At 50.7% G+C, this 18,622-nt stretch overlaps 7 protein-coding genes across 7 annotated transcripts; 3 read left to right on the forward strand and 4 right to left on the reverse strand.

The window, feature by feature from the left end:
* Positions 1-246: 246 nt before the first annotated feature.
* M436DRAFT_66740 (S-adenosyl-L-methionine-dependent methyltransferase) lies at positions 247-2,882 on the reverse strand (the record flags this gene model as incomplete). Its single annotated transcript, XM_013568670.1, has 4 exons — positions 247-307; positions 374-1,860; positions 1,908-2,441; positions 2,508-2,882. 4 exons carry the CDS (start codon positions 2,880-2,882, stop codon positions 247-249), a joined length of 2,457 nt encoding a protein of 818 aa, XP_013424124.1.
* A 1,817-nt stretch (positions 2,883-4,699) lies between these two features.
* On the forward strand, positions 4,700-5,413 carry M436DRAFT_66741 (uncharacterized protein; the record flags this gene model as incomplete). Its single annotated transcript, XM_013568671.1, has 1 exon — positions 4,700-5,413. One exon carries the CDS (start codon positions 4,700-4,702, stop codon positions 5,411-5,413), a length of 714 nt encoding a protein of 237 aa, XP_013424125.1.
* Positions 5,414-5,715: 302 nt separating this feature from the next.
* On the reverse strand, positions 5,716-7,425 carry M436DRAFT_54957 (Pex24p-domain-containing protein; the record flags this gene model as incomplete). The annotated part of the gene is made up of 1 exon (XM_013568642.1): positions 5,716-7,425. One exon carries the CDS (start codon positions 7,423-7,425, stop codon positions 5,716-5,718), a length of 1,710 nt encoding a protein of 569 aa, XP_013424096.1.
* Positions 7,426-10,186: 2,761 nt separating this feature from the next.
* On the forward strand, positions 10,187-10,657 carry M436DRAFT_32157 (uncharacterized protein; the record flags this gene model as incomplete). Its single annotated transcript, XM_013568575.1, has 2 exons — positions 10,187-10,368; positions 10,420-10,657. Coding segments are annotated over 2 exons (420 nt in total), but the record flags the coding sequence as incomplete, so codon positions are not given.
* Positions 10,658-11,742: 1,085 nt separating this feature from the next.
* Positions 11,743-12,920, reverse strand: M436DRAFT_66744 (uncharacterized protein; the record flags this gene model as incomplete). The annotated part of the gene is made up of 3 exons (XM_013568672.1): positions 11,743-12,282; positions 12,341-12,723; positions 12,782-12,920. The coding sequence occupies 3 exons, from the start codon at positions 12,918-12,920 to the stop codon at positions 11,743-11,745; spliced, it is 1,062 nt and encodes a 353-aa protein (XP_013424126.1).
* A 1,693-nt stretch (positions 12,921-14,613) lies between these two features.
* On the reverse strand, positions 14,614-15,637 carry M436DRAFT_75650 (uncharacterized protein; the record flags this gene model as incomplete). The annotated part of the gene is made up of 4 exons (XM_013568722.1): positions 14,614-14,662; positions 14,712-14,815; positions 14,858-15,342; positions 15,403-15,637. 4 exons carry the CDS (start codon positions 15,635-15,637, stop codon positions 14,614-14,616), a joined length of 873 nt encoding a protein of 290 aa, XP_013424176.1.
* Positions 15,638-16,321: 684 nt separating this feature from the next.
* Positions 16,322-18,541, forward strand: M436DRAFT_54998 (uncharacterized protein; the record flags this gene model as incomplete). The annotated part of the gene is made up of 1 exon (XM_013568652.1): positions 16,322-18,541. One exon carries the CDS (start codon positions 16,322-16,324, stop codon positions 18,539-18,541), a length of 2,220 nt encoding a protein of 739 aa, XP_013424106.1.
* Positions 18,542-18,622: the final 81 nt, after the last annotated feature.

Consider the following 18,622-nt stretch of genomic DNA (forward strand, 5'->3'; position numbering starts at 1 on the left):
TTTTTCGTTGAGCGAGTGCACTTGAAACCCTGGTTCTCCATTTTCTATATTTACTGACACTCGTAATATTCATTTCTGCCGATTCTCCTAACGCTGTTTTCTACTGACAACCCGTGCATGCTATCCCATCATATCGACAATCCCGGAGCAATCCACACATTCGTTTATCCATCATCATATCGCTAGCAGACCCGACCGTCCTCAAACTCTCTTCGTCCGCTTGTGGGTGGAGCACGAAGATCCCACTCAGTCCTGCGCAACAGCCTCAACCTTTGTCAAGATCCATGTAGAAGCATACATATTGACCCTGTATTCCGACATTAGCAACTCCATCCACAAGTCTCGAAGTTCAAAGCGTCAGCAGCAAACTCACCTATCAATGCAACTCCCCGGCGGAATCCTCGCGCCAACCCTCTTGGCCACAAATCCCCTCTTCTCAAACGTATCCACATACCAAGGTTTCAAGCCCGCAGATCTCAACAGCACTCTCCCTCCCATCTTGAGTGCTCTGTTCACTATCTTGACTTGAGCGTCTGCTTCAGGGCCCGCGGGGTCAAACCAATCCATGCTATCCATGAGAACAGCGATGGTCAGGGTTTCGGGCGTCATGCGTGCCATGACCTCGCAGAGCTCGTCTGTGTGGATGCGCAAACCGTCAAAGGCGTTGGGTTTGGAGAGTTTGACGTGGGAGCGAGGGGCCAAGTAATCAGGGTGGCAGCGCTGGGTGTATTGGCCTTGGAGACAGATGAGGTAGTAAGGGTTTTCCTCCGACACCAGTGTGTTGTTGACGACCGGATCGAGGGTGTTGACCGCATACTCCCAGATGGCCTGTCCGGATTTTACGCCGCTGACTTTTGACTTTGGGTCGGTTTGGTGCAGGTAATCGGCGTCGATCATGGCGCGTTGGTTTGCTGGCACACCTAGTGCTTTCCAGAGGAACTTTTCTGTGCCGATGACGGTGTAGTTGAGGAATTGGGATAGCAGGACTCTGCGGACGCGTTTGGACCAGATTTCGCGCTGTTCGTTTAGAGTGGCTGCTGAGCACATGGCGGCGAGGTCGGCGCGGATGCCGAGGAGACGGCCTAGCCATTGGACTAGCTGGATTGCGTGGCGAGAGCCACCGGTGTAGTACAGGCCACGGCTCTTTTCGCCGAAGGTAGCGTTGCCCTTGTGGAGCCAGTAGTCAAAGGCTTGAGAGGATAGATGGGGGCTCAGATGATTGATTAATAGAGATCGGAAGTCGTCGTGCTTGCCTTGACCGAACAGCTTCCACACATCTGTGTAGCCGAGAGCTGTGAAAGCAGCGACCTTGAGTTCGAGAAGATGGTTCTGGTTGGGATTGAGGTCGACGGCATGGATGCGTTTGGGTTGTTCAAGGGCGTAAGCAAGGATGTTGTCACCTGCACTTGTAATGGCAAGAATGACATCCTCTGAGGTGATCTTGAGGAGGCGTGCATCGACTCTGGCGTCCTCCCAGGTGAAGGCGTAGATGTACTCGTCACCAAACTGCTTGTGCTTTTGCAGTTGCTCATCGTAGTAGATGCGCCAGTGGTGTTGCTGGTACCATGCTGCAGGTAGGGGCAGGCTTGCCGACAAGTTGACAATGGCCGACTCGTATGCCTTTGAGCGACGCTCGGAGGACGATCCTCTTCTTGCACCTCCGACGGACTTGCGTTGGAGGTCGAGAGCACTGATGAAGGGTGATTCTGTTACAGCGGCATCGAGAGCGGCGAGCTTGTGCATGGATGACTTGGTCTGCTTAGCACAACCAATCCAGACGTAATACGGGATTCTAAAGCCGAAGAAGTGATTGCGGGCGTTTGAACTCAAGATTGTTCCGAACTTATATTCCAAATAGTCCTGCAAGAATCAGCTACTGCATCAAAATATCGGTGGTAAGCACTTACACGGCGAGACGAGTCCAAAAACACTCTATCCATCTCGAACCATGCAGCCCAGAAGATACGAGAGATCCACATGCAGTGACGATCGATGACACCGCCGACATAGTTGCGAGACTGGAACTGAATCTGGTTCTGCACGTAAAAGTCGACGACACCCATGATACCGTTAGGTGCGAGCAGATTGGCGAGTGAGTCGACGACAGGGTGGAACTCGGGAATCATGGAAAGGCTGTAGCTCATAGTCAAAAGGTCTGCACCGACGTTATCGACTGCACTGCTTTCGTCGAGTGCACTCTTGCCAATGCTGAAGATAGCACTTTCGTCGGTGTGACCCTCCTCGTAGTCGCTGAGCTTGAAAGTGCGAGCGTCCTGGCAGACGACCTTGACGTTCTTCCAGCCGAGGCGGGCAAATCTGGTTCTGGCGACCTGGCAGAGAGAAGGGGAGAAGTCGACGAGGTAGACTGCGTGGAAGAAACTAGAGACAGAAATGTGTTTCTCCATCTGTTCGATGTTCCAGCCAGTACCGCCACCGACATCCTTTGAGTAGCAGCAGAATCAGCACAGTGCCCAAAGACTGATACTCAGATTTGAAGTATAACTCACGACCCAGATTGGCTTGCGAGCGTATTGACCCTGCTCTAGTTGATGACAGAGTTGAGCAGCAGCCATAGCCAGCATATCTTCTCTTCCGTGGAGCAGTCTAGAACGTGTGACATCGTAAATGCTGGCTTGGGTCCTGTAGAAACTCTCGAGAGCATCCTGCTGGTTGCCGGTGTTGTCTCCAGTGTGAGGCTTCAAGAAGCAAGAGTATGCGAATTTTGCAGAGGTAGCGGCAGCATTGAATAGCTTGCCGACAGTCTCGAGTTCGGTGAACGAGAGGGTAAAGTAAGTGATGAGAAGAAGTACCAAGAAAACGGTAGCAATGCTGATTTGATTCAAGGGCTCAGTGAGCGCTTGAAGCACTCCTTGAACAGTCATTGTCACAACGACAAGTGAATATACAGAGACGAAGGTACGAAAGTATGCAGATAGACAAAAAGAGATGCAGACGCAAGGATCAGGGCCTACCTGTTGTCATAAAGCATTCGAGGGTGCGACTCGTGCTCAACGTAAGCTACAACATTTTTCAACAGGCTCATGGCACATTGTCGCAAACCTCGACCTCCGCATGCGGCCAAACACCCCGCTACCCCTCCTGGCCTCGGTGTATCCCCTTCTCAAAGCACAGGAGACGCATCGTCAGCCTATAGATGCAGACACATGCCGAGGACAAGCTGCAGGTGCAGGGTGAAGATCAAGGGTCCAGCGGAAGTTGAGTTCCAGTACCTGACACGGCGGCGTGAAAGATCGTTTCTGATCATGGACCTATAGATGGCAAGAACGCGAGGCATGTGTCGTAGAGAAGTCATGGAGAGGTGCGCCAAGCAGAGTTGGAGAAGCCAATCACAGCGCGTCGTGACAGCATGGGGTGTGTCATTGGTAAACTTTGCTTCAACGTCGTCTCCTGTACAGGAGACCTGCGAGCAAAGAACTGTCTTATCCTTGGGTCTCGGGTCCGGGTAAATCTGGTCAATAGCGGCGAAGAGGATGTTTCGTGCTCGTACAGAGGCAAAAGTCCTGAGTCCATGCAGGTAAAGGCGTGCGACACACGTTGATGCAATGTTCAGCCTGCAAATAAAGCGTCGGGAGTACGGTCTTCTGGACCTGATCGCAGTAGAAATAGAGCTTCCACGATTCATATCGCAGGACAAGCATATTGCGTCGTCGAATGTCGATAGACTGATCGGGTCCGAGTCGCATCGCCATCATGTTCCACAGTGATATCAACTCACCAAACGACAAGCCAGACACGATGGAGGCAGTACTGCCTATGCAAATGATGATATATCCAGCCGATTTGTCGCAATGAGTGGACGTGTTTGGTACTGGCGACAACGATGACAGGAGCATCTGATGATAGCTATCAGGGAATATGAACCTCCTGCAACGACCTTAAGAAATCAGGTACCTCTTCTCAAGGACATTATCTCGGATGTGCCTGAGAGATAAAGAGGTCAAATCCCTCACGGTCTGTGCTGGTCAGGACTTGGAACCAGAATGGAGCACTGGATTACCAGTCATGGCAGTAAGATAAGCTCCGTGAACCATCGAGCACGCATCCATCTACTGGCTTTGTCTCGCACAACGAAGCCATGTCGACCCCAAGCGATAACTGGAAAAGAAAAGTGGCAAAGACATCAACATCTCGAAAGCAAAAGAGCAAAAAACTATTCCTGAAGAAAACACTTTCCAAGTTCCTTGATCTCAGGGTGTCAAGTAGCGGTGACTGGCGGCAAGGGGTCTGCACATACTTTGACCCGTACATGGCGAGACTCGGGAAGTCTTGTTTTCTGAGTCCAGATAGTTTAGCCGCTATACCACCTAGCAGATTCAAGGACTTTTTCGATATGACTTGAACAAAGTCAGTTTCAGGAAAGTGAGGGCTCTGCTCAGAGGTGAGTCAACACATTGAAATATCACTTCGCGTTGGTCCTCTTCTGGTATACGTCCTTCACTGAGTATTATGGTTGTCTCGAAGCTGAGTCTGCTTACAACTGACGGAGCTCGCAGACAGAGGCGTGTGAAGCGTCTGCAGAACTATCGCCAACTTTTACTTCTCCTCCGATCACACCACAACGTCCCACATCTCAACACCACTTCCCTTCCCTGCGCATTAACACTTTCATCTCCGACTGCAACACAAACAACTACCAAACATCTTACCATATTCTCACCAACACCTCACTATATCCAACATGGATACGCCGATCGTCACCGCTCCATCAGACGTCTTCAACTTCTTGGGACTGCCATCTGAGTTGCGCAACCGCATCTACCAGCTACACCTCTCGAAGAACGGCGGCGTCAAATATGAGACATGGAGCTATTATAGATTGCTAGGCATACGCATCAATCACAAAAGACCCACGATCAGGCCTCATGTGGGCGTCAACATTCTCCGAGTCTGCAGACAGGTTTACCTCGAGGCTGTCAAATATGCCTACACTGATCGTGTATGGAATCTCGGTTACGATTTCGATTGCGCTCGTCATTTGGACCTCATGCCTGACGGCACTGCCGAAAAGATCCAACAACTTAGACTGACTGCGCGCGTCGATCTACACGAGCCGGACTTCTCTGTCAGAGCGTTCACGCTGGGTGACTTCACCAGGCTGAAATCACTCCAAATCCTGGACCTTCACGTGGCTGCAGGCCTAAGTTTGATCCCAGAAGACCGGTCCAAATATCTCGATTCACCTCGCCTGGTCGACCTTGTGTGCCACGTTCTCAGCCACATCCCCATCCAGGTCGAGATCATCTGGTCGTCACCCTTCAACGAAAGCGTTGCGATGGAATGCATATCAAGAGGTTGCCCAGAGGAGATTGTGGGCGAACTGGATGCAGCTTTGGAGCACATTGCACACAAGTATGCTGCTATCAAAGGTTGCAACTACGCGATATCCACCTGAAGGGAATTTCATCTGACGCCTCAAGATTTCCGGCTCGGCACAATCTGGCTGTGGCAGACCTACCACAAAAGAAAGCCATGAGCGAAGAAAGAACATTGGCTGGGGAAAGGATATCGGCCATCTTTCCTTTCATCGTGGGACTCAAGATACATGGTCTCTTCCAGAAACAGGCACATTTTCACTACCATTCACAAACAGACAGAAAGAACGAGGAAAAGTATCCAGTATCTTATCATAAACCAATAGCATTTCATTTCATCCATAATTTCTGAGTCGTATTCGACTCTCTCCCTCTTCACTACTCATCCCAAACCCATACTAACATCATCACCTAATCCCCAATCCGCCTCATCGTTCTTCAATCTCGTGACGGGAGGCACGACATCATCAGCCCTCGAAGCACCTCTGCTCATTCTGCCTTCGGTACTCCCAGAGGCACCGCTATTGGCTCTGTTCCTACTGCCCGCAGAACCCGGTAACCACGATTTGCGCTTGTAGCTGCTGGATGGACTACCCATATCACTGCTTGTGGTGATGGTTGAGGCGGTGGTCATGGATGGTGTGTGAGTATGTTGTGGCGCATTCTTAAGCGCCTGGGTGAGATTGCTGTGGTTGCGAGAGTGTGTAGGACGTGGGGGTGTGGGTGGTGGTTTTGCTTTCTCTGTGGCGATTGGCGGTGGTGCCAGTGTGGATTTCTCTTCTTCAGGGATCACGTCTACGAGTTCGGCATCGCGTAGCCACTTTCTGCGGCGAGTGTAGCGGCCCCAGCCATCTTGTCCTCTTCTGCCGTCTCGCCATTTGTTGTCGTAGTATATCCAGGCGTCATCGTCATCGATGGCAGCGTCTTTGGATTTGTTCTTCTTGGACGAGGGCAGTTCGACGTGCCATTCGCTGTCTTCTACCCACTGCCATTTTGCCATGCCACCTTCTACCTCAGGTAGCTCGAAGTGCGTGGGATCGAATGTTGGGTTTAGGTGTTCGTCAGTCCAGGAATTACGTTCGTAGGCCAGCATGCTCGCTGTCCAGCCTATACCTAGCCACCTTCGCTGATTCTCGTACAGTGTGAAGGTGAACCGGATGCTTTCGCCCGAGTCGGTATTTGGCTTCGCGTTCACGTTGACAGCGCCTTTTGTTCCGGGTCGTGGAGGCAGCGGTGGTGCCGAGGCTGAGGGAACGCCGAGATCAAGACCGGTGATTATGGTGCAAATCTCGCGGACAGTCTTTGAGCGCCAGAGAATGGTGCGACTAATACGTGCTGGACGTGAGTGCCAGGACAAGAAGATAGTGCCGCCGAGTAGAACGATTCTTTTTGTGGTGATGATACGGAGAGGAGGTAGAGTCAATGCCCACCATACAGGGCACGTGAGCATGATACGGATGAACAGGGTTGTGAGCGCAGGTTGCGTGGTGGCCGATGTTGCTGTCTGCTGAGTCGACAGGAAGTCGGTCAAGCGAAGTAATGGATCAAGCAGGATGTTGCATCTCGTCGTGAAAGTCTGCAGAGTCGACAAGATTTCATCTAGAGACTTTCGATGTTTGATGCCATCCGAGTGATCTCTCTTGTGTCCCTTCTTTTTCTCACCAGTCCAGCCTGTTGACGACAGCGGAGAGTACCTTCGAAGATACATGCCCACTATGAGGAAGGTAACCAATATCAGCGGGCCCATATACCGCAGTATATAGCCGCCATATAGGACGGTGAACCAGAAGGCAGCCACGAATAGGAAGCTCTCCCAGGCATCTCCAGTCGTCCATGACAGCAGGCCAACGAGCTTGTTGAGAGGGACAATGAATGGGTGTGAATATGCCAAAGCCCGGGTGACTTGCGGAGGCGTTGCGAGCAGTAGAGGCGACTTTTGGTGGACGAGAATAGTCGAGCGTTGTCGAGTTGAAGGAAACGAGTGCGAGGTGGGTGAAAAGGCGGCTACCGTCGGAGGCTTTGTCGTGTTGGATTCTCTCCTCTCAGGCGCTGAGTGGCCAGCATTCGCGGACGTGGACGATGTATCCGACATGGAGCTCATCCAAGGTGTGTCTGTCGTCCTCAAGCCATGTTAGTGCGTGCTTCCTGTTGTTTGCCCGGTTGCTGCCCAGGACGCTTGTACCATCAAGAGCATGTCATCTCTGCGGGGAAACCAAAACACAAAAACCCATGGAACTCGCTCCGGGGGTCACACGTACCAAAGGCTGCCATGAAACGGCACAATACATTGGGCTACTGCCGCTGAGTTTGGGCATACCGCCTCACAGTCTTGATACTCGAAGAAGGAGAATTCATTCGTTCGACTTCCACATGCCGCGCAAGATCCGGACGACGAGCATGACCCCTTTCGTCATTGCATGTGAATGCCAAGCAAGTTTTCGTCAACGGTTCTTCGGTCCGAGGCATCCGCCTGTGTGTGAATGCCTGGACTGCGATCCTTTTCACGAAGCCTGCCTGCAAAAACATGTCGTCCCGGACCGGACAGTCACTTACAGGACTATCCGAGGCCACCTTAGACAGACATGTGCCGCTGATCGGGCAAAAAATGCTCATGCTGGGGATCGAACCCAGGATCTTCTCTGTAACCAACAATGTCAAGACACTATGTGAGAGAGATGTCATACCACTAGACCACACGAGCGAGCATTGACCATCTTTTGGAAAATACGTTTATATGGCACAAGATGTTTTGTGAAGATGATCGACATCAATCATCACGGGTTGAATGCTGAGGACAACAGGATCAATCAAGAGAACCAACAATGTCATCAACATGTCATCTATCCAGCTCGTGACATTGGACAGTCGTTGAGCTCAGCTGGAGCGTTCGTCACTGCTCACAAGAACATTGAACGTTTGCGACTTGCACGTGAGAATGGGCATACAAGAGCTTGGAAGTAGTTGACAAGGATGATATATGATCCATTCGTTCTCGGTCTCATTCTCGTTCGTACGTTTACATGGCTTGTGCAGGAAACTATCCTTCCTTAGTCTTATGAGTAGAAAAACGATCATTCTCCTGTGACTATCAAACGAACTTGTGTTTCTTCTTCCCAAACTAGGAGTTCCATAATGTGCTCCAACTCTGCCAAGCTTGTTCCAAAAAGATCTTGTGTTTTTTTTTGTGGCTTCTTTTTTTTTCTCGATAGGTGTGGTTGAGGTCTTTGAGACTGATGATCCAAAAGCTCATAGTGATCAGGTTTCATAATAGATAGTCCACTTGCCAGAGGCTCGATCCATTCAGGCCAGTGAGGCCTCGAGGGAACAAAATCATGAACATGGACTTATCATGACGAGCCTGTGGTGTCTGGAGTGAAGTGGTTTATTTCTGCGATATCTGTCAGTTTTGTCATGGACAGAGTAAGGTGAATGTAAAGAGCGTAGTTGAGAGTCCTGAGTGTTGCCAGTGACGGCAGTGAAGATCTTGTGTTCAGAAAAGAGATACTTACGCCGCAAGTGCAGCTACCGGCAGCACAGCCGCAGCTGGCGCAAGAGCAAGAAGCATTGCCGCAGCCACCAGCCATTGTTGTTGATGTTGAGTTGATGAGTTGGTGTTTGAAGAAGAGTGGTGATGGATGATTGAAGACTTGAAGTCGAGAGGAAGATGACTAGTATGGGAGTTGATGTGGATGAGAAAGAGTAGTGGTGGTGGTGGTGGATGATGTATATATACCAGCTGCGCGACTTGTGCGTAGTGGGGATCGAGCTGGAGGGGCAGTGAACCTTGGAAGGAAGGACCCTGCGTCAATTGTGCTGAGACTCGAGGCTGACAAGAGCCAACGAAATCCAGCGAATGATCATCCTCTCAAGGTCGAGAACCAGAGTCTGCTGCGCTGTGCTGCCCCGCCTCAGGTACTTTGGGTCTTTGATGTATAAGCTGGGCAGAACCTACAAGCAGCTCTACAAGGCTACAAGCACAAGTCGCGCAGAAAGCCAATCTCGCAGTAGGCACAAATCTCTCAGGACCCTAAAAGCCGAACAAGAACAGCACAAACCTCGCAAGACCGCACAGATCGCTCGCAGCGTGGCCGCCCTCACTACTACAACAATGCTCGGTGTTGATCAGTCACCATCGCTTAGCTGTCCTGGAACGCGAAACTTGCTCATCTTATATTGATGTATCGCTGCAAGGACGGAATCATCAAATGGTTGAAGTCTTGGTGGTCTACGCCGCCGGGTAAAGTCGGTCCACTCAGCTGTTGCTCGCGTCAAGTTGCTCTTTACAAATTGGCCCGCCTTGAAGCCTTTCCAGCTACCACTTGTCGCTCCTCTCTCGACACGACCAAACACGTTTCGTCGAGTGGCTCGGAAGCTGGCTATCGTACATGCTCGAGTATCCGTTCTCGTACACTTTCACGATCCCTCAGACCAAACTGTCCAGTCATCACGCGACCCGCTCCGGGAGCTGATCAGCTGGTCCGCCGTACAAGCACCTGAACGAGCGATATCCGAGTTACAGCGTCATCCTGAGCAGCTCCAGAGCTTGCAGTACGTTTGATATACCTCACAAGGTAGGGCTATGAGTCAAGAGACTGGCCGGACTGTGTCTTTATGTGGTCGCATAGGGTTGTGAAGCCTGCGATCCCCTACCTAAAGCGGTTTCTTCTTCCCTTTCTCGAAATTGCTGCAAAAAGTCAAGAACTCGATCTTCTCGAGCTCCGTCATTCAGACTGTGGGGGAATTGACTTGTTTACCTTGTTCCTCCAGTGTCGTATAAGCTGTGATTTTTCTTATTCCTCCACTCGTTTGACAGTCCTGAGTCTTCGAGATCATTCAGGATGTTGGCTGGTTATGAGACAAGCGCTCGGGAGCATGTATTCAGGAGCCTGTTCAAGAGAGCTAGTGATACCTTTGACGCGGAAGACTTCGAGGAAAGCGAGCGTCTCTGCCGTCTGCTTTTGGCATACACCGACCTTAGCACTTTTCATAAGGCAGGATGTCATCGTATCCTATCGCTTGGTGACAGGAACTTTCTGTGAGTCAATTGTTGAATATAATTGGGCTCATTTGCTCACGAAAGATATAGCTGGCATGCCGAACAAGCCGTCCAACAGTATCAGCATCTTTTCTATCCAAACGGAGACTCTACTGGGGACCATCTTTTGAGCGATGCCCAGATCGAGATCCGTGATAGTATTCTCGAGGATACTTACAGGAACCTCGCTCAGGCCGAAATGGATCATGTTGAGATACAGTGTGACTACGCAGAAAGATGTGAGCGATTCAAGACCATATACGGATACCAACCTACCATCAAAGACGTCCGCGAAGCCTGTTTGAATCGTCACAGCAAAAAGTACCGGCTCGCTGTGGAAGATTCGATGCAGAGTTACGAATCTTTCATCGAACAGGCCTTCGGGGTGAAACAGGAGGATAAGGACAGCACATGATAGGCGGCAAGAAGCACGTCGTGATCACTTGTGTGCACGTACTCCCTCCGAGTGTACACGAATCAGCCTGCCTATCAGCGACAAGCACAGCTCAATCCTATCATTGGCTTCCGGGATAGCGAGATGCTTAGTCAGTTCTGCTGTCTGCACCTACGTTCATGCAATTCATATGCAGTCCCGACGGAGACATGGGCATTTCATTCTCCTTACGAATCTGATCAATGGTGCTACACCTTGGGTTGACTTCTGATGAGTCTTCACCTTGGGCAGACGCGTAATCTTTCGCTGCACCATGAAAATGATCAGATCTGCATCTCGACGGTATAGACACCCATTAAGATATGGACTTACGTTCAATCTGCGCTACATATCAAAGCAGGACATGTAAGTCGATTGGTCTGTTGGAGCTATCTATTTCCGCTGCTGATATATATCTACAGTTGGTCCCTCATCCGGGAAGCACACCACTTTCCAACGATGACTAGATTAACGCAGAAGGAACGTATGAGCCGGGCAATCATGCAACCGTCTTTGGACCAGATATATGATCGAGGGTATTTATCGAGCTGGTGGCTATCAATGAACATCCCTCGGGTCCGACTAGCTTTCACGTGGATCTTCAGAGGTTCATCATACTATGTTGTTGTCCTCGATCGGGATACATACTCTAAGATCACCGCTGTTCTGCTTCGAGTGGGAAGTTGGCGCCCTCACACCACCATCGAGCTACTCACTACAAGATCACCATAATTTGAGGAGACAGACAAGTATGATAAAGTTTACAACCTTTTTGATTTTCATGCTCTTTGCAGAGAGCAGCGTAAATATACATTAAATTGATCATTTTTTTCCACCCATGATGATCATATCCACATTCTATAACCCCGATACCCAAAGAATTGAAATCCCTCATCGTCTATGATACTTCATACAAAAATCCCCAAACGCTGTTTGACATTTTACAAAAGGTAAGCGGCAACACCGAAAACACCGGCAAGAGCAGCCGAGACGCCAGCCTTGGAAGCAGCGCCAGTGTAAGCGATAGGGGTGAAAGTGGAAGTGCTGTTCTTGCCGACAACAGCAGTGCCGTTCTTGTACACGTAGCCACCAGTGCTGACGGCAACAACAGCGCTCAAAGTGCTCGAAGCAGCAGAGCTCGAAGAAGCAGCAGAGGCAGACGAGGACGAAGAAACAACGTTAGGGTCAGTGATGGGGTCGTTGGGGGAGCCCTGGCAAGAGCTGCGGACGGCAGCGCAGGCGGCAGCGTCAGCGTTCTGGGCAGTGCGGCAGGAGGCTTCGGCGTTGGTGCACGAGTCCTTGCACATGGTGAGTTCGGCACGGCACTCGGAGTCTGAGGCTGTGCAAGCGGCGAAGGAGGCAGAGCAGGATTCGCGGGTCCACTTGCTGCCGTTGTAGTAGCAGGCCGCGGTGATGGAGGAGCAGAAGGCGTCGTCGGCGGCGCCGGAGACGAGGCAGGTGGCTTGGATGGTTGTGCATGCCTGTGTTGGATGTTAGATATACTTTGCATATGCAATGACAAGACAAGCATCTACTTACGTCCTTGAAGTTGGTGAGCTCAGAGTTGCAAGCAGTCACGTTGGTGCCAGCGTTCAAGCAGTTCTGGTACTTGGCGACGGTGTCGAGGGTGATGACATCCGAGGTAGAGTAGTAGCAAGCGTTGTATTGCTTTGTGCAGGCGGCAACATCAGCGGAGCCGGAGGAGAGACAAGCAGAGTTGATGTTGGTGCATGAGTCCTTGCAGACGGCGTTCTGTGCATTGCAGCTCTCGGAAGATTCGCCAGATTCACCACACTTGATGAACTTGGCAACACAGTCTGAGCCACCGGGGATGATGGGGAATGTGTTCAGGCATGAGTTGTAGTTCTTCTGGCAGACAACGGAGCCGGCATCGCTCTGGTTGCATTGGTCGAGGTCCTCGGCTGGGGGTTGTCAGTATTGCTGAATCACACTAATATCGAGGCACTATGGTAAACATACCACAGACGTTCTTGCAGGAAGCGAGTTCAGAGTTGCAAGAAGGCTCATCCTTGGTAAGAAGACATGACTCGTAGTTGGAGACACAGTCCTGAGCAACGGCAAGGGCGGCCAGGGAGAGAAGGGCAGTGGTGTACTTCATCTTTGCGGGTACGTCGTGATGAGAAGGGGGGTTGAAGGTGACGGAGTATTAAAATGCAAGAGAAGGATGCAAGAGAAGAAAACACAGGGGTATCAAAGTCTTCTAATATGGAAAGCAAGCAGAAAGGTAACGAGAAAAACGATGGCGGGGGATCTGTGGATAGCTATATTAACTTACCTGCCACCAGGGCTGATTATATGCATGCGAGGCCCATACGAAAGCCTCAGTAAGCTGCAGCCCATGCACACCAAGGCCCCGGTTTGTTCTCAACTCTTGACAGCTGCCCGTCATGCAACAGCGCTAGACAGGACTTGGAGCTGTTGGATGGATCAGGAACAGAATTATGGATGCTTGAGTTCGCAAATAGAACATCTGCACGGACGAAGGATTCGTCTTCGGGGAGTTTTCCTCGTATAAGTAATCGATAACGATGCTCTTCCACCAACAACATGCTCGTAAACCTGGCACCGTTTGGATGTGATTTCTCAGTCTCTTGTTTCGTTCTTTGTGATCAAATCTTGGATGGTTAAGGAGACGCTGTGATGGTTTGATGAGCCAAAACATGCTTCTGTACCTTGCATGCAGCTCAAGCTAGTCTCAGGACATGGCATCGCTAGCTCAGGAGTGGGTTTTCTTCCCAGCCTCATCCCCCCAGGTTCTCGGCTAGCGCTTGCGTGGTTTTTACTGACAGGATCGCCGAGTCATTGCTCCCGCCAGCCTCAGTCCTTGTCTCCCTCAGCTTTTCCAATACTGTGACCACTTCTTTGTTGAGGATCTCAGGCGGTTCCGCGGTGTATAGCATGTACACTCGTTTGTTTCCGGCACAGATTGCGAATACGTTTTCTCAACGCGCTGCACCGTTATGTGGAAAAAACGGTTGCAAAGCACAGGAGCAAGAACAAAACAACAAAACAGTCAGCTTGGAGCTTGGCAAGGTTGTTGGTTTTCTCCTTGATGTGGGGGCTGCGTAGCGAAGAGGTTCGCTCCTCTGACAACAGCGTTCATGCCGGTTGTCTGTTGCAACCAACCGTCTTCTTGATGACGCATATCTTCTCTGTGTCTTCTTCGTCACTTGCAGATCACGTCAAAATCATGTTTCTGTTCTCTGCTATTCAGGTAGTCTTTACGAGTGATGGTCACGAGAATCATAAGAATAGAGACGCGACCAAGATAGAAACACGCGACACGAGCGAGGATGCAACGAAGCGAGACGCGCAGCGGCACTTGGCAGGAATCCGAGGTAACCGATCAATGGTTCTCCTGCGGCAACCTGACGACCTCTATCTATTCTTGAAGTGGCATGCTCTGAATTGACTCGGCCTGAGTCGCCGCGATGCAAAATGGCTGCATCGAACACGATCTACTGCTTTAGGACGGACGGCAGCGAGGCGCTCGAAAACATCACTGACGGCTGTGCCGATAGGTATCTCTTGTCGTCTGCACCGGCGCTCGCTCCGTCGTGCTGCCGTAGCGAGCGCATGTTTTTTCGAAGCGCGACAACCGCGCAAATTCCAAACAGCTGTCCGTATTGTTCAGCGTAAGATCATCGCGTTCGCGATGCTGTCGTACGTCGCTGGTATAGTATGTACTATTCATGTGACTTCCAGAAGTGTAAGCCGCTGGTTGACCATGCTCTTCGCTACGATCGTATTTGGAGTGGTTGCCTTGACTGGATCAGCAGGATGCTACTGGTTCATTCAGTGCCGTACACATCTTTGTAACACTGTGCTAGACTCGGACAACTATTCAAACGTCAGCTCATGATCCATGTTTGCGGACCTGAATACATACTAGACAGACTCCTGGCCGAAGATGATATGCCACAAGTACTCGAAAACCCGTCCTGAGGTCGAATCGTCCAATTCGGTATTCATCAACCATTGGTGCATGCGAAGCTATTCCTCTTTAGTCCTCTTAAGTATCTGTTGCCTTGACACTGCGAACTGAGCACAGCAAGCTACACCAACGACTTCTGGAACGTCGTTGTTCTTGAATATCTCACGCCAAGCAGCAGCGAACACTATTTCGGTGGTCTTGCTCTCGTCCATGGGTTCTCTGAAGGGTTGGACTTCGTCTGGACAGCCGGGATTGTGCAAGCATCTCAGGTTCGCATAGCCATTCCTCTGGACGAAATTGACGTTCAATGAGTTAAGGCTCTCAACATTAGAGTGGCCCTTGGCATCTGTGTGCCATGCTTTCGAGAAGCCGAACTCATGTGAATGTACGAACGCGATTGTTGACGGAAGCGAGTCGAGGTTTTGGATGATGTAAGTCAGGTAGGCGTTTGCTTCCTTGCCTTTGTTGCGATCTGTATGCATTGGCATCGTGGTGTTGTCCACGGTATACACGAAAGCGTCCCACCCATTGAGCTTCGTTGTCGCCCAGGCCACGTTGTCAGTCGAGAGAGCACCCATAACCACAGCTTTGTCGTTCGGTAGTCTGAAAGCTCTGTCTCCATCGATCAAAGATTCGCCTATGGCACTGTCCTCTGGCTGACTGCTCTCTGGGATGACGACTGTGTGAGATGTCTGGAACCCAGGAGCCGATCGACTTGAGGAATCATCTCCTGATGCAAGTATCACTGAAGTATACTTTTCGTCCTGCGGTGTCTGTTGTAGTACGTTCTTGACGAGCGGGAGATCCGAAATTTGGTAGTAGAAACAGATGATGGTCACCAGGGCCAGAGCCACAATGACGACTCGTGATGTTGAAAACATGATTGCTGCAATGATTGAGATCAGAGTAACAGAAAGACTTACCTCACGATATAGAGAGTCTAGCAAATGAAAGGGGAAGAGCATTGCATGTTGAGAGACTCGTAATCTTGTTGCGTGTGTATCATGTGGAAAAATTCTGGATGCTTCTGAAGCCGCGAATCTTTGCGACGACCTTTGACAGAATCGATCATATTTGACCATCTTTTGTTCGGCATTTTCATTCAATCGGTTCCTGTGATCTGCAATTACCGTTCTGGTGTCTGGCGTGTTCCTTGGTCTCTGAAGAAATATCTGAACTGGTGGCTGCGAAACATTGTCTTTGTTTCAATGCCAGCAGGGACGAAGAAACACCGAGGTGCTTGTCTCGAGTCTCGAGGCCGATTATCCTCAGAAGACACCTTCTACGCAGCTGAGATTGTTGAGGCATGTCTAAGAAGGCTTTTTTGGGCAATCATCCCGCAGAAGAGGCGAAGGTATGGTAGATAGGAGTGCACAAACTACATGTCAGGGTGTGACGGGTAGCACTCAAAGGGGCAGCTCGAGATCATCTTATCTCTCCTCCGACAATCGCCGCGAGTTTGTTGATGACATATGCAACGCGATAGCAACTTCTAGAACAGTCGCCATTTCCTCAGTTGACCATGTTCTCGCACGCCGCTTCGTTCTTTGCAGTCACTTGGAATCATGAATAACGAACTACAGTGGTCAGGACAGTTCACAGCGTCCTCGACGAGCAACTTGACCGGAGACAAGATTGTCTTGCCTCAATCCGCCCTTGAACAACTACTTTCGGCTGCTTCTACAGCCGCAGCCGCCACAGAACAACACTCGGACGACTTCCACTCCTACTCGTCCTACTATGCCGGCGCACAACGATCGTCACATCGCCACGAAGAAGCAAAGAACCAATTACCGCATCCTCTGACCTTCCGTCTGGTCAACGCGGCCAATGGTCGAGTCGTCTATGCAGGCATCCGCGAGTTTTCGGCCGAAGAAGGATGCGCCTCTCTGAGCACCTTTCTCCAACAAGCCCTCGACCTGAAAGAAGACGGAGCACAAGTCACAATACATGCCCGACAAATACCGAAAGGCACCTTTGTCAAGCTAAGGCCGCTCAAGGCCGGCTACGATCCCGACGACTGGAAGGCCCTGCTAGAACAACATCTACGCTCAAACTACACCACCTTGACTCGTGGCGAAGTCCTGATTGTGCCTGGTCCTGCAAGAGAAGAGTTTCGCTTCCTCATTGACTCGTTCAAACCAGAGTCAGACGCCGTCTGCGTGGTAGACACTGATCTCGAGGTTGACATTGAAGCCTTGAACGAGGACCAAGCAAGAGAAACACTGGCCAAAATTGCCCAGAAAATACAGAAGAAGCAACAAGGTGGAGAAGGTAGTTCTGCTGGCGGCGATCTAGACGTCTTCAACGCTCGACAGGGTCAAATTGCGCCAGGAGATTACATCGACTATCAGCTGCCATCCTGGCCGAGATTACAACCACTCGAGATTGAGCTCGAAGCCGCAGATACAGACGATGATGTCGATATATTGGTTTCACCCTTCACGGCACGCCAACGGAACAGGCCTCGCATCGACGAACACGTCTTTGGCGACTTCAGCGGACGTTCAACCAAGAACATTCGTCTAGAACCGTCCAATGTCGAACTGGAAGATGCAGAGGCTTTGTGGATTTCTGTTCATGCGTTCCGTGACGAAGACAGCCAGAGCTCTCTAGGACATCGCCAATTTACTCTACGCGTGAAGGTAGGAGACTCGCAACCACCAAACCCAGCAAAAGCACCCGAGCAGCCACACAATCCAGGAGACGTGCGCTGCAAGAACTGCGGACAGTGGGTGCCTCAACGAACACTCATGCTCCACGAAAACTTTTGTCTACGCAATAACATCCTTTGTCCTCACGGCTGTGGTCAGGTCTTCCAAAAGCGATCCCCAGCATTTGAGAAGCACTGGCACTGTCCGCATGACACTTTCTTTGGCAACAGCACTACCTCACAACAAAAACACAATCACCTCTACCATCCCTCGTCACCCTTCGTGTGCTCCTCATGCAGCACCACTAGCACGTTCTCCTCGCTCCCTCAGCTTGCACATCACAAAATTTCTGTATGCCCTTCCAAGCCGATCCTGTGTCGTTTCTGTCACTTGTCGGTACCGCAAGAAGGAGACCCTGATGTTCCTAATCCAGAAGCATTACTTTCAGGTCTCACACCTCACGAGTTAGCAGATGGTAGCAGGACTACAGAGTGTCACCTCTGTTCACGGATCGTGCGTCTACGAGATATGGATACCCACCTCAAGCATCATGACTTGACTCGCAAGTCGCGCTCACAGCCTCGAATCTGTCGAAACGCAGTCTGTGGTCGAACCTTGGATGGTACTTCCCGCGACGGGAATACCAGAGCAGCGGTCAGAGATGTAGGCAACGATATAGGCTTATGCGCAGCATGCTTCGGTCCGTTATACGTCAGTAACTACGACCCTGAAAACAAAGCTTTAAAACGCAGGATCGAGCGACGATACTTGACACAGCTCTTAACAGGTTGCGGCAAACCATGGTGTCGCAACACATTCTGCAAGACTGGACGAACGAATACTGGCCAAGGCGGTGCGATGAGCACGAAAGATGCTCTGCCCTTGATCAAGCCTTTTGTGGACGCTAGTATCCTGCCGGATCAAGCCAAACCAGTACACTTCTGCGTCGACGAAGCTAGCCAGACTAGAAGAACTCTAGCCGAGCTGATGAAAGAGGAGAGTGGTATGAAGGGCGAGGTGTATTCATTGCCCTGGTGCATAGGCGCTCTGGAAGCGGAGAGTGGACAGGCTGATAGAGCCAGAGAATGGCTGGGCAATTGGGCACCCACAAGAGTCGAGGAAGGTACATGATGATCTGGAGCGGACGATGAATGCATAGATGAATTCCAGACTTGGTAAATACGACTTGATGATATTTTGAGCATCGCTTGC

Source organism: Aureobasidium namibiae (genome assembly GCF_000721765.1).
Source record: "Aureobasidium namibiae CBS 147.97 unplaced genomic scaffold scaffold_18, whole genome shotgun sequence".
NCBI lineage: Eukaryota > Fungi > Ascomycota > Dothideomycetes > Dothideales > Saccotheciaceae > Aureobasidium > Aureobasidium namibiae.